The 18,312-nt window shown below is 40.2% G+C and overlaps 1 protein-coding gene across 1 annotated transcript; it reads right to left on the reverse strand.

The window, feature by feature from the left end:
* Window positions 1-238: 238 nt before the first annotated feature.
* LOC120360396 (small ribosomal subunit protein uS2-like) lies at window positions 239-1,126 on the reverse strand. Its single transcript, XM_039460589.2, has one exon. The coding sequence runs from the start codon at window positions 1,124-1,126 to the stop codon at window positions 239-241; it is 888 nt and encodes a 295-aa protein (XP_039316523.2).
* Window positions 1,127-18,312: the final 17,186 nt, after the last annotated feature.

Consider the following 18,312-nt stretch of genomic DNA (forward strand, 5'->3'; position numbering starts at 1 on the left):
GGATTGCTGCCTGGTTTTTTTCCTTCCTTCCTTCCTTCCTTCCTTCCTTCCTTCCTTCCTTCCTTCCTTCCTTCCTTCCTTCCTTCCCTCTGTCACCCCCTCCCTCCTTTCGTCCCTCCCTCCGTCCTTTCTCTCTCTCTCTCACTTCCTTCCTTCCTTCCTTCCTTCCTTCCTTCCTCTATGTTTATTTTCCATCAGTCTTATTTCCATGTTGTTTAACAGCCCGCACAAGAACAGGTTAAGACCATTCAGTGGTTTTTTCTACCCATTCAGTGGCCTGAGCAGTGGGAGCTGCAGACCAGTCTTTTGTGGCAGGTGGAGCACTCCAGTCTTCAGTAGGGAACTGCTGGATAGGAACAGAGGGCACCTGCTTGCCTACAGACCAGTTTGCAATCTCAGGCTGAGTAGCAGTGAACTCAGGAGGTGGAGCAGTCCATTCACCGTGAAATTCCTCCTTGATTACAGCATTATCAGCAGCAGCCTGCTCTTCTTTTTCAATCTCTTCAGGGTTTCTGTAGAAGTAGAGATCAGGCATGACTTCCCACGGGTGTTCATGGGAAATGGTGTCACACATGCACAGAACTTCCTGAGCTGGCATCCACCACATCAAATCCACGGAGTGAGCTCCCTTGTTGTTGAATGGGATGGCAATGTCCACATAGTGCAGAGGAGAATCTGTGTTACACAGAGCAATGGTAGGTAGGTTAACATAAGATGCCTCCATAAGAGGCTGGTGGTCAGCCCTGGGGTCAGTAACCACAAGCAGCCATGGCTCCCGGAAGGCTGCCTGGATCTGGTTAGTGAAGGTTCCAGGAGTGAAGCGGCCAGCAATTGGAGTGGCTCCAGTGGCAGCAGTAAATGTCAGCGTGGCCCTCTGGCCAGTATTCCTGGAGGATATAACACTGACATCAGCAGGGTTTTCAATGGCAACAATGGCACAAGCTGCCAGGAGAAGCTTCTCCCAGGTCCTTTTCAGATTTATGATGTAGATGCCATCACTTTTCCTTTTATAAATGTACTGTTTCATCTGGAAGTCAAGGTTAGTGCCACCTAAATGGGTTCCTGCTGTAAGAAACTTAAGGACATCCTCCTCCTTCATTTGCAGGACATCAAGGGCTCCAGACATTGTGAAAGTTTCCCTTTAAGTTACGATGGGAAACCAGAACAATGCTGTATGGACCCCTTGGCAGGTAGCATGGAAAGGTGCTGCCTCTTCTTTCCTCTGGTAGCTTTGTCCCAGAAGGATACCCTCCAGCTGTCAGCCAGAGCTCTCCTGTATGAGGTGTTTTTTTTGATATTTGGGGGTCAGGGAGCCACTTGAGGAGGCAGTCTGTCCCTTATCAGAGCTCAAGTGCTGTGATGGGAGCTCCGTTGCTCCCTTTAGGGCTGCTGAGCAGGGACATTTAAGTCTGCTACAGTGGAACTCACAACCACCCCTTTTCCCAGGTGCTCTGTCCTGGGAAGCTGGGGCTTTATTTATAAGTCCCTGACATGATGCTGCCTTTTTTCGGAGATGCCGTGCCCAGCAAGGAGGGAGTCTAGTTACAGTCTGTCTGCAAAGGCACTGCTGAGCTGCCATGGGCTCTGTCCAGCTGCTGTGTAAACTTCTTGCACTTTTGTTTACACAGGTAAGGTTAGAACTGCCTTGGCAATGCTGAAAGCCCTTCCCTGCACTGAACTTTACCATCCTGGGTTGAGCTGAAACTGCTGTGCTGGCTGCAAAACTCTCAAGCCAGAGGGTTTCAGTTTGCTGGTCTTTGTAGGGGTGGGACCCACCAAGCCAGATCACTTGGCTCCCTTCCTCCAGCTCCCCTTATTTCAGGGGAGTGGGAGGCACTGTCTCGCAGGTGTTCCAGGCACTAGCCTAAACGGCCACCCACCTTTGTGCTGAAAACCCACAGCGCCAGCTGGAATAGCTGCTCAGATCCATACTGGAAACCCGTGGTGCTTGTCAGCCCGGTAGATATCTCCTGGTCTGTGGACTGTAAAGATCATGGGAGAAGTGCAGGATCTGAAATGGAGTGTCGGAGTGGCTGGAAAGGTCCCTGATGGCCTCCTTTGGGTAGGAGGGGGGTCCTTCTGCCAGTTGCACTTCCTGGGTGAGGTAGCACCCCGCCCTGCCTCGGTTTGCCCTCCTTGGGTTACGCCCACTGTCCAACCAGTCCCATTGAGATAAACCTGGTACCTCAGTTGGAGATGTGGAGATCACTACCTTCTGCATTGCTTTCGCTGGGAACTGCACTCCAGATTCTTCCTATGTGGCCATCTTGTTTTCCCATTTCTTAGTTACTTCACTTGAATAGGGCTGAAGACCATTATTCTAAGTTGCTTCAAAATACATTATTTTGTTCATCTTTTATGGTTGAGTAGTATTGTATGGTAATGGGCACTTAGGTTGGTTTTATATCCTTGCAATTGCAAATTGTGTTGCTATAAACAGACATGTGCATGTTTCTTTTTAATATAATGACTTTTTTCCTTTGGGTAGACACCAAGTAGTGGGATTGCTGGATTGAATAGTAGTTCTACATTTAGTTCTTTAAGGACTTCCATACTGTTTTCCATAGTGATCGTACTATTACATTCCCACCAGGAGTGTAAAAGCATTCCCTTTTTACCACATCCCTGTCAATATCTATTATTTTGACTTTTTGATTATGACCATTCTTGCAGGAGTAAGGTAGTATCTCATTGTGGTTTTAATTTGCATTTATCTGATAAATAGCAATGCTGAGCATTTTTTCATATGTTTGTTGCCTTTTTATCTTCATTTGAGAATTGTTTATTCATGTCCTTTGCCCATTTTTTTGGTTGGATTGTTTTTTTTTCCTTGCTGATTTATTTGTGGCCTCTCAATATTAGCCCTTTGTCAGATGTGTAATTTACAAATATTTTCTCTTACTTTTTGGACTTTCTGTTTAGTTTGCTGATTATTTCTTTTGCTGTGTAGAAGCATTTTAGTTTAATTAGATCCCATTTATTTATTTTTGCTTTTGCTGTATTTGCTTTTTTGGGTATTAGTCACAATTTTTTTGCCCAAACCAGTCTCTAGAAGAGTTTTTCTGATGTTTATCTTCTAGAATTTTTATGGTTTCACATCTTAGACTTAAGTCTTTGATTGATCTTGGGTTGATTTTTGTATAAGGTAGAGATGAGGATTCAGTTTCATTCTTCTACATGTGACCTGCCAGCTTTCCCAGTGGCATTTATTGAATAGGGTATCCTTTCCTCAATGTATGTTTTTGTTTGCTTTGTCAAAAATTAGTTGGCTGTAAGTATTTGGCTTCATTTCTGGATTCTCTATTTTGTTCTATTGCTCTACATGACTATTTTTTATACTAGTACTATGCTGTTTTTGGAAACTATAGCGTTGTAGTATAATTTGAAGTCAGGTAAGTGATACCTTCAGATTTGTTCCTTTTGCTTAGTATTGCTTTGGCTATGAGTACATATATATTTAAGGTAATTAGGTCTTGTTGAGTTGAAGACATTACTGTTGTGTAATACTTTTTTTGGCTTGTTTTTTAAAATCTTTGTTGATTTAAAGTCTGTTTTGTCTGGAATTAGGATTGCAACCCCTGCTTTTATTCTGCTTTCTATTTTCTTGGTAGATTTTTCTCCATCACTTTATTTTGAGCTTGTGACTGTCACTGTGTGTGTGAGATGGTCTCTCAAAGACAGCATACTATTGGGTCTAGCTATTCTATCCAGCTTGCCACTCTGTGCCTTTTAAGTGGGGAATTTCGTCTGTTTACATTGAAGATTAGTATTTATATATGTGAATTTGACACTGTCATTATGTTGTTAGCTAATTATTGTGCCGGTTGGTTTGTGTGGTTGCTTTATAGTGTCACTGGTCTGTGTATCTAAGTGTGTGTGTATTGGCTGGTAATGGTTTTTCCTTTTTATATTTGGTGCTCCTTTCAAGATCTTTTTTCAGGCTGGTCTGGTAATAACAAACTCCCTTAGCATTTGCCTATCTGAAAAGAACCTTATTTCTCCCTCACTGAGGAAACTTAGGTTGGCTGGATATAAAATTCTTGATTGATTTTTTTTTTTTTTTTTTTTTAAAGAATGTTGAATATAGGCCTCCTGTCTCTCTGGCTTGTAGAATTTCTGCTGAGAGGTCTGCTGTTAGCCTGATGGGATTCCCTTTGTAGGTGACCTACTCTTTCTCTCCAGTTGCCTTTATGATTCTTTCTTTCATTTAAACCTTGGAAAACCTAATGATTATATATCTTGCCAATAATCTTTTGTAGAATTTTGCAGGTCTTCTCTGTATTTCTGCATTTGATTATTGGTCTCTCTAGTTAGGTTGGGGAAGTTTTCATGGATGATATTTTGAAATATGTCTTCAGGGTTGTTTGCCTTTTCCTTGTGTCTTTCAGGGATGACAATGATTCATAGATTTGGCCTTTTTATTTAATCCCTTATTTCTCAGAGGTTTTATTTCTTTTTTATTCTTTTTTTTATTATATTTTTTGAGATGGAGTCTTGCTTTGTCACCCAGGCTGGAGTGCAGTGGTCCAATCTTGGCTCACTGCAACCTCTGCCTTCTAGGTTCAAGTGACTCTCCTGCCTCAGCCTCCTGAGTAGCTGGAACTACAGGTGTGTGCCCCAACACCTGACTAGTTTTTGTATTTTTATCAGAGATGGGATTTCACCATGTTGGCCAGGGTGGTCTCAATCTTCTGACCTTATGATACACTTGCCTTGGCCTCCCAAAGTGCTGGGATTACAGATGTGAACCACTGTTCTTGGCATCTTTTTTTTTTTTTTTTTGTCTGATTGTCTTATTTCAGAGAATCAGTTTTCAAATTCTGAGATTATTTCCTCAGCTCAGTCTTTTCTGCTTTTTTAGAGACCAAGTCTCACTCTGTTACCCAGGTTGGAGTGCAGTGGTATGATCTTGGCTTACTGCAATCTGTCTCCCAGGTTCAAGTGATTCTCCTACCTCAGCCTTTGAAGTAGCTGGGATGACAGGCATGTACCATCATGCCTGGCTAATTTATTAATTAATTTTTTTTAGTAGAGAAGGGGTTTCACCATGTTGGCCAGGCTGGTCTTGAACTCCTGACCTCAGGTCATCTGCCCGTCTCAGCCTCCCAAAGTTCTGGGATTACAGACATGAGCCACCATGGCTGGCCAGGCATTTTTTTTTTTTTTTTTTTTTTTAATATACTGGCTATTTTGTCTGTCAGCTCCTGTATTATTCTATTTTGACTCTTGGTTTCCTTAGATGGATTTTGGCATTCTGAATCCCAATGATATTCATTCCTATCTATATCTAAATTCCAGGCTGTAAGTATCTGTCCAGTGAGAAGATATGGGACTGGGATTCATGTAAGAAACATTCAGGCCACTTGTCCTTAGGGCTGCTGCAGTATGCTGGGGGTCCAGTCCGGTTCCTAGCCACGTTGGGTTTTCCAGCAAATGAATATATCAACAGTGAAGGTAGCAAAGCAGCAATATGGGAACTCTGGCTCAAATACATTGGTGGGGGTGGCTGGGGATCCCTGATAGGGGTCCCACCCAGTGAAGAGGAATGGGATTGGGGATCTGTGTGAAACAGTGGTCTGGCCGCTTTTTTTGTAGAGCAGCTGTGCTGTGTTGGGGGTCCCCTCCAGCCCCCAGTCACACTGGACTCTCCAAAGCCTCAAGGTGACAATGGCTAAGGCTGCAAAACAGCAAAGATGGTAGCCTGCCCCTCCCTCTGGGAGCTCCCAGGAAGGTTTAGAACAACTGCTCATTTGTAAACACCAGCAGGGGTGATCATAGACCTCAGTTGGGAGATTTCAACCAGTGAAGAGAAATGGGACCAGCATGAAAAACCAGTCTGGCTGCTGCTTCATAGAGCTGCTGTGCCGTGTGCATGTGTGTGGTGGGGGAACACTCCAGTCCCTTGTTGCTTTGGATTCTTCAGAGTGCTATGGCTGTGAAAAAACAAAGATGATGGCCGGCCTTGCCCTCTGGGAGTTTTGTCTCAGGGAGCAGTGTGTCTTATCCTCTGAGGTGCTAGGGAAGCAGGGCCTGCAGACAGTCCCTGCTTAGCCACCTGGATTCAGACCCTTTCCTAGGGGTATCTACAGGGGTCTAACCTCCTGATCAGCTGGAGTTGCAGCTGCTTTTGCCAGGAAGTCCAGGTGTCTAAAGCTCTTGGGTCACCATGTGTGCCCGAGCGGCTGCTCTGCTAAGACTCCACAGAGTGGAGTGTCAGACTGAAGGCCCTCATGGAGTGGGTTCACAAGGGGATCTCCTGACTCAAGGGTTGCAAAAATCCATAGGAGAAGTGTCTGTCCCTGCGGACACTCACTCACTGCTTCCCTGGGCAGGGGATGCTTACCTGGCTTTGTGTTGCTCTGAGCTGAGTGGTCATCCTGCCTTGCTTTTCTCCATTCTCTGTGTGTTGAATTGTTTTCTTGATGAGCCCCAATGAGAATACTTTGGTGTTTCACCATTGAAGGTGGTGTATTTACTTGTCTTCTATTTTTCTGTGTGAGAGTGGCACATACTAACTTTTCCTAGTTGACCATCTTGACCAGCCCCTCCTATTTGACTCTTTAAATCATGTTTATAAGTAACTTTAACAATATCAAATATTAAATTTAGAAAAGAAGTGATCATAAAAATAGACTTTTTATCATATTGGAAAACTTTAAAAACATTTACATTTTTTTTTGAAGGGCATTTGAGCTATATAATTTTGTGCTCAGAATCCCTATTTCTAGAAATTGCTCCTAAGAGTAAAGTATAACTATGTTCAGATAAATGATCAAAATGAATGATAAATAGCTGTATCAGCTGCCATTTATGAGCATTTATATATACCTTGCACTTTGTACAGTGTCTGATTTAGTTCCAATAACAACCCAATCAGGTAAATATCATTGACCCTCTTTATGGACAAGGAAACAGCCCTCTCTTGTTCTTGCTTTCCGTTTACTTACTTCCATTCTTTCTCTTTTCTTCCTTCCCTTTCACTTCCTCTCCTCTCCACCATATTCTTCATTTTCTCTTCTTGTGTTAAGAACAACTGGTTAGGACCTCTCTTCTCTTATGAAGTATTCCACATACTTAACATGTGTGATTCAATTCAAGGAAAATAAAAGGAGATGAAAGCCTCTCTTTTGTCAACAGAATATGTTCTGTAATGTTGTTGTTTTTTTTTTTTTTAAATAAAGACTGTAATTTGTCTCCCTATTTTTCCTAATTATCGAGAACTTGACATGTAAGACAGTGGATAAGTGTCAAACCTCCAAAAGTCCATGTCAAAAGAAGTCTTAGTTAATCAAACCATGATTGGATGCCACAAGAAAATAGGCCAGATGTGTATGTTTTACATAATCTTAAACTAATAGATACTCCTCCTTAAAAAGTAGCTCAATGATACCAGTAGTTGTAGCAGCAGCAATTTTGATCATCACTAACTCTCATGCACACCTGTAGTGCCCAGAGTTTAATTTTTTATTTTCATTTATCAAGTAAAATAACTTAAAGGACAACTGAATACCATATTTTAATCACAAGAACTGAGGATGTGTCTGAAATGTCTTTCTGCTGTTAGAAAGCAAAGATTATTTCAAAGTGTGAGAGACTACTAGTCAGAGATCATCAGGAACATATTTAGATTTTTTTTTTTTATTACAAGAAAGAACACATTCCAGGAGAATCTTGTGGTGTCTGGGCAATAGGTAATTGGGAAGAGCTTATTATGAGATTTTTGCTTATGTTGACTAATTTTATGAAGAGATTGAAGAAGCAGGGACCCTCTCTGAGTTGGATAATGTCAAGAAGCTAGGAGAAGTTTGGCAATTGAGTGTCTAGTAATCTTTGAACAAAATGTGGAAGGAGTGAAGCTAGGCTGGGATGTCATTGGCAAGAAAGCAAAAATCACTCAGATATATTTTTCCTTTAACTGAATTATGGCTTTGACTATGCTTGTTAAAAATTGTTCATCATAGCTTGATAGACAGCTAGCAGGGCTGATATTCACTTTGCCAAGGATATCCAAGGCAGTGTAAAAAGCATAAAGAAACGAACTTGAAGGGATTCTTACTGGCTAAATTGAGATAATTTAAGCATCAGAAAGAGAATAATTATGAATATGGAAGCTATGAGGTCATTAAGATACTCAAATGAAAAGTTAATGAAAGTATACAAAGTGTAGCTATAATAAAAGGAAAAGTGAACATTGTGGAATATATTTAATTTTTATTGATTACCTAAACTTCTAATTAATACCTACATGCAGATATTTAAGACCTACATGTTAAGAAATGTCAGCCATGCCAAAGATAAATAACATTTCTGGGAATACAACATGTTTCAAAAGTTTAAAACCTATCTGAAAGGCAGAAACATAAAAGTCTCTTGATGTAATACATAAAACTTTATTACACAAGAAAGCTCAGTCAAATGCACCAAGAATTGGGTTTAAATCACAAAAGTTTACACAATCAGGATTCTTGGCCAACCAAGATTTATCAGTTGCAAAATTCTACAGTTTGCCATTTCAGCTGGTCTGAAGTGGTTATTCTTTTGCTTTTGTGATGAGTAAAACTACTTTAGCCTTAGAAACCTTAGTAATACATAAAAATCATAGAAAGGAAGAAGCATGAGAACATTGATAAAATTCATCTTGATTTCACTACCTTTGTAGCTGGTTTAAAATGAAAGTATAATAGAGATTTAATGCATTCCTTATTTTTGTATTTTGTTTGATTTTTCAGAAAATATAAAATATTAGAATGAGACTTTTAATTAAATTATTTAGGACTTTTTAAAACTTTTAAGTTCAAGGGTACATATGCAGGTTTGTTACACAGGTAAACTTGTGTCATAGGAGTTTGTTGTACAGATTATTTCATTACCCAGGTATTAAGCCTTGTACCCATTAGTTATTATTCCTGATCCTCTCCCTCTTCCCACCCTCCACCTTACAATCGGCCCCAGTGTGTGCTGTTCTTCTCAATGTGTTCATTCGTTCACATCATTTAGCTCCCACTTATAAGTGAAAACGTGGTATTTGGTTTTCTGTTCCTGCATTAGGTAGTAAGGATAATGGCCTCCAGCTCCATTCATGTCCTTGCTAAGGACATAATCTTGTTCTTTTTATGGCTTCATAGTATTCCATGATGCATATGTTCCACATTTTCTTTATCCAGTCTGTCACTGGTGGGCATATAGGTTGATTCCATGCATTTGGGACATACTATTAAATAATTTTGTGACCAATAAGTAAGTTTTAGGAAATCAAACTTGTTTTATTCCACATCTATATTTATTAGTTATGAAAGTACTGTGTGAATACTTAAAATAGTGATGGATTACTGCTTCAAAAATGATAATTTTTTAAATGAAGTAATACAGTTAACAAATGGGGCATTAAACAATAGTAATGAATATTCCTCTTTATGTACATAATCTTTTTAGACATCAAAAAAATCTATCCATAGGGCAGAGGTGAGGATTCGTAAAACTGAAAAGCAACGTGTTGTAAAATCATCCATTTTCTTTTGGGATATTTTCACAACAGAGCTCCTTTTGAGAGCAGCCCATCACCTATAAACTCTGAGAACTTTGTGATTCCATCATCCTGGCTATAAATAGGTTAGAGAAGCTGATGTTTGTTTCTGTTGGCCTTTCTCTTCTGGTCACAAAATGTCACCTACAAATCAGACAAGAAGAAGAATGAGTAACCAGGATGCTGCTGCTCAGAGCTGTCCATAGACAGGTGCATTCAACCAGTGATCTCCCACCTCCCTGTATTCTTGCTTTCTTCACATGAAAGTCATACATGGTAAAGCCCTGAAGTTCCCAACCCTAATATGGGGTCCCAAGTGTTCCCTCCTTCATATTCCAACTAAAAGGTACATCTGATGTCTCTTTGGCTAAAAAAGTAAAGGAAGTTGAGAAGGAAAGAATTTATGTGGGTTATTGCCACTTTGAAAAACATGGGAAATTTGATAAGGAAGATAAGAAATATGGATGTTGGGTGATCAGTTGCAGTATTTGCCACAGGAGTGATCAATTTCCCAAACCAGGTATAATGCCTCAAATGAGGAAAAGGGAAAAAAAATGGTTCACAGTGGTAAAACTCTCAGGAGATTCTTACTCAGGTGAGGACCAGGCACATAGAGCAGTCCATCTGGGAAGATGCTATCTTTTGTGATTTGAGGTTTGGCCTTTTGTCAGATAGAGTCATCAACTGTGCATTCTCAGAGCCCTGGACTTTATCTCCCATCAGCAATTTCCTTCACCAGATACTCACACTTTCTCTGTCTCAGAGGCAGAAAGACCTGCTGTCTATTGAGGTCATAATTATAGTCTGCCCCTGCACCATGGACCCCATTGATTCCAGCTCTGTAATGTCCTTGTAATCTGTCTGTATGTCTCTGCCTCTCTTACTCATTCTGATTTTCAATCTCTATTATCCTCTTGCCTTCAAAAATTTGTACATTTTTCTTTGTAAACTGTGAAACCACAGCTCTGACATTTAATCCATCATATTTTTTTTTGTATGATTCTTTCTGCTAGTAAATACTTCAAGCTTGTGTCTCATGCCCAGTTTTTCTTTCTCTGGCCCTAGAAATTTGAAGTTTCTCATTTTACTACTTTATTAATTGTTTCCCTTAGAGGACATCCAGAATTTTTCCTATACAATTAAAATGGATTTTTAAAAATTGTATTATCACATCCAAACTTCCTGTTGTAACAGGTACTTGACCTTGCACTCTTCTTAAAGGCCTTTCCTCTTCAGTTTTCTTTCTTTTACAACTTTCTTATTAGCTCTTTTTCTCTGTCTGCGAATCTATTGAAGACTGTTTTTTCCCCCATTTTATTTTCTTCTGTCTTTAGAGAAAAAAGGCACAGAAATATTTCACTGAATATTCTGAGTTGAAAATTCCAAATCAATATGCACCCGTAGCTCTCTTGTCTCTCTTCTACACTAGTTCCACATTCTGAGTTGCACTGGGAGATTTCCACTTCAAAGTTCCACAATCGTTTAAAGCTTAATTAATCTCTTGGAAAACGATTTCCCCTTCCCATGGTCTCTATTTCTAACAGTGAGGCATGATGCTTTTCAGCACAAACTTCGGAATCAGGAAAATATAAATTCAGCTCTTATAATGATGTGCTGAAGGACTTTAGGCAAATTACCTAACTTCTCTCTATCTTTGTTTTACTACCTGCAAAGTAATGATATCCAACTCAGAGTAGCTGATACTTTATTTAGTTCTCTCCTTGCAAGTAAATAGGAGGGCTATATTAACCTGCCCTGTTGAACTCAGTCTGGCCATTTGCTTTGGTAAATAAAATGGGAGCAGAGGTGACACATGCCATTGCTCAATTAAAAGCCACCACATCATTGTTCCCAATGGCGGCTTCTTTGGCACTCTAGTGAAAGAATGACATGAGGCAGAGTCTCACCCATCCTTGAAGGATGTGTAATGTTAGTAAGAAATAAAACTTTGTTATTTAAAGACTGAGTTTTAGGATTGTTTTGTTAGTGTAGCACAACTGAGCCTACATTGATTGTTACATCTTTGCAACTAAGAACAAGACAGGGAGGTGGGGCCAAGATGCCAAATAGAAACAGTGGTGTTTGGAGGCTCCCATGAAAAAGAACCATAATAAGTGTGTGAATCCTTCACTGTCATAGGTATCTAGGTTCTCTCACCAGAATAGAGTACAAGGATTATAAATTGCTCTATTATAAGGACACACACACACGAATGTTCTTTGCTATTGTTCTTTACAATAGCAAAGACCTGGAACCAACCCAAATGCCCATCGATGATAGACTGGACAGGGAAAATGTGGCACATGTACACCATGGAATATTATGCAGCCATCAAAAACGATGAGTTCATGTCCTTTGTAGGAACATGGGTGAACTTGGAAACCATTATTCTCAGCAAACTGACACAAGAGCAGAAAATCAAACACTGCATGTTCTCATTCATAGGCAGGAGTTGAACAATGAGAACACATTGTGGGAATAGGGGAGGGACATCGGGGGGTGGGGAGTTGGGGAGAGATAGCATGGGGAGAAATGCCAGATACAGGTGATGGGGAGGAAGGCAACAAATCACACTGCCATGTGTGTACCTATGCAACAATCTTGCCTGTTCTTCACATGTACCCCAAAACCTAAAATGCAATAAAATAAAATTAAATTAAAAAAAACAAAACAAAACAAAACAAAACAAAAAAATAAAAATAAAAAAGAAAAGGAACGAACAAAGCCTCCAAGAAATATGGGACTTTTTAAAAAGACTGAACCTATAATTGATTGGAATACCTGTAAGAGATGGGGAGATTAGAAGTGAACTGGAAAATACCCTTCAGGATATTATCCAGGAGAACTTCCCCAACCTAACAAAACAGGCCAACATAAAAGTTAAAGAAATACAAAGAACATCACTAAGATATTCCATGAGAAAATCAACCATAAGACACATAATCATCAGATTCTCCAAGGTTGAAATGGAGGAAAAAATATTAAGGGCAGCCAGAGAGAAAGGCTAGGTCACCTCCAAAAGGAAGCCCATCAGACTAACAGCAGACTTTTCAACAGAGGCTCTACAAGTCAGAAGAGATTCAGGGCCAATATTCAACATTCTTTTTTTTTTTTTTTTGAGATGGAGTTTCGCTCTTGTTACCCAGGCTGGAGTGCAATGGCGCGATCTCGGCTCACCGCAACCTCCGCCTCCTGGCTTCAGGCAATTCTCCTGCCTCAGCCTCCTGAGTAGCTGGGATTACAGGCACACGCCACCATGCCCAGCTAATTTTTTGTATTTTTTTTTAGTAGAGATGGGGTTTCACCATGTTGACCAGGATGGTCTCGATCTCTTGACCTCGTGATCCACCCGCCTCGGCCTCCCAAAGTGCTGGGATTACAGGCTTGAGCCACCGTGCCCGGCATTCAACATTCTTAAATAAAGGAATTTTCAAACCAGAATTTCTTATCCAGCCAAACTAAGCTTTGGGGTAAGTGGACAAATAAAATCCTTTTCAGACAAGCAAATGCTGAGGGATATTGTTACCACCAGGCCTGCCATGCAAGAGCTTCTGAAAGAAGCACTACCTATGGAAAGAAAAAACTTGTACCAGCCACTGCAAAAATACACCAAAATATAAAGATCAATGACACCATGAAGAAACTATACCAGCTAGTCCACAAAAAAAGAATAGTATTATGATAGGACCAAATTCATCCTAACATTACTAACCTTAAATGTAAATGGGCTAAATGCCCCAGTTAAAAGACACAGATTGGAAAATTGGATGAAGAGTTATGACTTATTGGTGTGTTGTATTCAGGAGATCCATCTCACATGCAAAGACGCACACAGGCTCAAAGGGATGGAGAAAAATTTACCAAGCAAATGGGAAGAAAAACAAACAACAACAACAACAACAAAAACAACAAACAAATAAAAAGCAGGGGTTGCAATCCTAGTCTCTGACAACCCAGATTTTAAACCAACAGATTAAAAAAAAGACACAGAAGGGCATTACATAATGGTAAGGGAAACAATTCAACAAGAAGAGCTAACTATTCTAGATATATATGTGCTTAATACAGGAGCACCCAGATTTATAAAACAAGTTCTTAGAGACTTACAAAGAGGATTAGACTCCAACACAATAATAGTGGGAGACTTTAACACCCCACTGTTAATATTAGATCAACAAGACAGAAAATTAACAAGGATATTCAGGACTTGAACTAAGTTCTGAATTAAGTAGACCTAATAGACATCTACAGAACTCTCCACACTAAGTCAACAGAATATATTTTCTTCTCAGTGCCAGTGGCAGTTATTATAAAATCAACCACATAATTGGAAGTAAAACACTCCTCAGAAAATGCAAAATAATGGAAATCATAACAAACAGTCTCTCAGACCACAGTGCAATCAAATTAGAACTCAGGGGTAAGAAATGCACTCAAAACCACACAATTACATGGAAATTGAATGACTTGCCCCTAAAAGAATCCTGGGTAAATAATGAAATTAAGACAGAAATCAAGAAGTTCTTTGAAACCCATGAAAATAAAGAGACAATGTACAAGAATCTCTGGCACAGGCCAAAGCACTATTAAGAGGGAAATTTATAGTACTAAATTCCCACATCAGAAAGCTAGAAAAGATCTCAAATTGATATTCAAAAATCACAAATAAAAGAGCTAGAGTGACAAGAGCAAACTAATCCATAAGCTTGCAGAAGACAGTAAATAAGATCAGAGCAAAATTGAAGAAGATGGAGACATAAAAAAACCTACAAAAAAAAAAAAAGAAAAGAAAAATCAACAAGGTAGAGAGATTTCTACCTAAACTAATAAAGAAGAAAAGAGAGAAGAATCAAATAGATACAGTAAAAAATGATAAAGGGGATATCACCACTGAACCCACAGAAATACAAACTACTATTAGAGAATAGTATAAACACCTCTATGCAAATAAAGTAGAAAATCTAGAAGAAATGGATAAATTCCTGGATACCTACACCCTCCCAAGACTAAACCAGGAAGAAGTCAGATCCCTGAGTAGATCAATAACAAGTTCTGAAATCGAAGCGGTAATTAATAGCCTACTATATTAGTCTGTTTTTATGCTGCTTATAAAGAGAGACCAAGATTGGGGAGAAAAAGAGATTTAATTGAACTTACAGTTTCACATGGCTGGGGGGTCCTCAGAATCATGGCAGGTGGTAAAGGTACTTCTTACATGGTGAGACTTATTCACTATCACAAGAATAGCATGGGAAAGACTGGCCCCCATGATTCAGTTACTTCCCCCTGGGTGTCTCCCATAACACATGATAATTCTGGGAGATACAATTCAGGTTGGGATTTGGGTGGGGATACAGCCAAACCATATTATTCCACCCCTGGCCCCTCCAAATATTATGTCCTCACATTTCAAAACCAGTTATGCCTTCCCAACAGTCCCCCAAAGTCTTAACTTATTTCAATATTAATTCAAAAGTCCATAGTCCAACATCTCATCTGAGACAAGGCAAATCCCTTCTGCCTATGAGCCTACAAAATCAAAAACAAGCTGGTTACTTCCAAGATAAAATAGGGGTACAGGTATTGGGTAAAGAAAGCAATTCCAAATGGGAGAAATTGACTAAAAGGAAGGAGTTACAAGGCCCATGCAAGTCCAGAATCCAGTGGGGCAGACAAATTTTAAAGCTCCAAAATGATCTCCTTTGACTCCGGGTTTCACATCAAGGCCATGCTGATGCAATAGGTGGGTTCTTATGGTCTTGGGCAGCTCTATTACTCTTGTGGCTTTGTAGGGTTTAGCCTCCCTCCTGGCTCCTTTCAGGGGCTGACATTGAGTGTCTATGGCTTTTCCAGGCACATAGTGCAAGCTGTCAGTGAATCTGCCATTCTGGGTTCTGGAGGATGGTGGCCCTCTTCTCACAGCTCCAGTAGGCAGTGCCCTAGAAGGGACTCTTTGTGGGGGCTACAACCCCACATTTCCCTTCTGCACTGCCCTAGCAGAGGTTCTCCATGAGGGCCCTGCCCCTACAACATATTTGCCTGGCCATTGAGGTGCTTCCATATATCTTCTAAAATCTAGGCAAAAGTTCCTAAACCTCAATTGTTGACTTCTGTGCACCCACAGGGTCAACACCATATGGAAGCTACCAAGACTTGGGGCTTCCACCCTCTGAAGCCACAGGCTGGTCTCTACATTGGCCCCATTTAAGCCATGGCTGGAGTGGCTGGAACACAGGACATCAAGTCCCTAGGCTGCACATAGCATTGGAACCCTGAGCCTGGCCCATGAAACCACTTTTTCCTCCTGGGACTTCAGGCCTGTGATGGGAGGGGCTTCTATGAAGGTCTCTAATGTTGCTTGGAAACATTTTACCCATGGTCTTGGGGATTAACATTAGGCTACTTGCTATTTATGCAAATTTCTGCAGCCAGCTTGAATTTCTCCTCAAAAAAAGATATTTTTTCTTTTCTAGTACATCATCAGGCTGCAAATTTTCTGAATGTTTATGCTCTGTTTTCCTTTTAAAATGGAATGCTTTTAACAGCACCCAAGTCACCTTTTGAATGCTTTGCTGCTTAGAAATTTATTCCACCAGATATCCTAAATCATTGCTCTCAAGTTCAAAGTTCCACAAATTTCTAGAGCAGGGGAAAAATACCACCAGTCTCTTTGCTAAAACATAACAATATTCACCTTAGCTCCAGTTCACAAGTTCTTCACCTCCATTTGAGACTACCTCAGCCTGGACTTTATTATTCATATCAGTATTAGCATTTTTGTTAATGCCATTAAACAAGTCTCAGGAGGTTTCAAACTCCCACATTTTCCTGTTTTCTTCTGAGACCTCCAAACTGTTCCAACCTCTACGTGTTATCCAGTTCCAAAGTCGCTTCCACATTTTTGGGTATCTTTTCAGCAACACCCCACTCTATTGGTACCAATTTACTTTATTATTCTGTTTTCACACTGTTAATAAAAACAGACCTGAGGCTGGGAAGGAAAAGAGGTTTAATTGGATTTACAGTTCCGCATGTCTGGGAGGCCTTGGAATGGCAGAAGGTGAAAGGCACTTCTTACATGGCAGCAGCAAGAAAAAAATGAAGAAGAAAAAAGCAGAAACCCCTAATAAAATCATCAGCTATTGTGAGACTTATGCACTATCACAAGAATAGCATGGGAAAGGCTGACCTCCGTGATTCAATGACCTCCCCCTGGGTTCCTCCCACAACACATGGGAATTCTGGGAGGTACAAGTCAAGGTGAGATGTAGGTGGTGCCAAACCATATCACCTACCAACCAAAAAAGGCTCAGGACCAGATGGATTCATAGCCAAATTCTACCAGAAGTACAAAGAGGAGCTGGCATCATTCTTTCTGAAACTATTCCAAACAACTGAAAAGAAAGAATTCCTCTCTAACCCATTTTATGAAGCCAGAATCATCCTGATGCCCAAACCAGGAAAAGACACATACAAAAAAGAAAACTTTGTAGGGAAATGGATGAATCTGGAAACCATCATTCTCAGTAAATGGACACAAGAACAGAAAATCAAACACTGCATGTTCTCACTCATAAGCAGGTGTTGAACAATGAGAACACATGAACACAGGGAGGGGAGCATAACACACTGGGGTCTGTTGTGGGGGCTAGGGGAGGGACAGCAGGGAGTGGGGAGGTTGGGGAGAGATAACATGGGGACAAATGCCAGATACAGGTGAAGGGGGGATGGAGTCAGCAAACTACCTTGCCATGTATATACCTATGCAACAATCTGCATATGTATCCCAGAACCTAAAGTACAATTTAAAAAATTATCTTGGAGATTTAAAAAAAAAGAAAAAAAGAAAACTTCAGGCCAAATTCCTGATGAACAACAATGAGAAATTTCTCAGTAAAATACTGGCAAATCAAATCCAGCAGCACATCAAAAAACTTATCCATCACAATCAAGTCAGCTTCATCCCTGGAATGCAAAGCATTTACATATGGTTCAACCATATGTAAATCAATAACATAACCCAGCACATAAACAGAACCAAAGACATGAACCACATGATTCTCTCAATAGGTGCAGAAAAGACCTTTGATAAAATTCAACATCCTTTCATGTTAAAAGCTCTCAATAAACTAGGTATTGATAGAACATACCTTAAAATAATAAGAGCTATTTATGACAAACCCACAGCCAAAATCACATTGAATAGGCAAAAGCGGGAAGCATTCCTTTGAAAACTGGTAGAAGACAAGGATGTCCTCTCTTACCGTCTTATGCAACATAGTACTATAAGTTCTGGCCAGGGCAATCAGGAAAGAGAAAGAAATAAAGGGTATTCAACTAGGAAGAGAGGAAGTCAAACTGTTTCTCCTTGTAGACAACATGAATTTATATTTAGGAAACCCCATCATCTCAGCCCCAAAACTCCTTAAACTGATAAGCAATTTCAGCAAAATCTCAAGATACAAAATCAATGTACAAAAATCACAAGCATTCCTTTACTTCAACAATAAACAAACAGAACCAAATCATGAGTGAATTCCCATTCACAATTGCTACAAAGAGAATAAAATACCTAGGAATACAACATATAAGAGATGTGATGGACCTCTTCAAAAAGAACTACAAACCACCACTCAAGGAAATAAGAGAGGACACAGATAAGTGGAAAAACATTCCATGCTCGCCGGGCGCGGTGGCTCAAGCCTGTAATCCCAGCACTTTGGGAGGCCGAGGCGGGTGGATCACGAGGTCGAGAGATCGAGACCATCCTGGTCAACATGGTGAAACCC

Source organism: Saimiri boliviensis, chromosome 1 (assembly GCF_048565385.1).
Source record: "Saimiri boliviensis isolate mSaiBol1 chromosome 1, mSaiBol1.pri, whole genome shotgun sequence".
NCBI classification, from domain to species: Eukaryota; Metazoa; Chordata; class Mammalia; order Primates; family Cebidae; genus Saimiri; species Saimiri boliviensis.

Excerpts from the sequence above, each read along its gene's own strand:
- LOC120360396 (XM_039460589.2), bottom strand. The coding sequence starts at position 1,126 with ATGTCTGGAGCCCTTGATGTCCTGCAAATGAAGGAGGAGGATGTCCTT.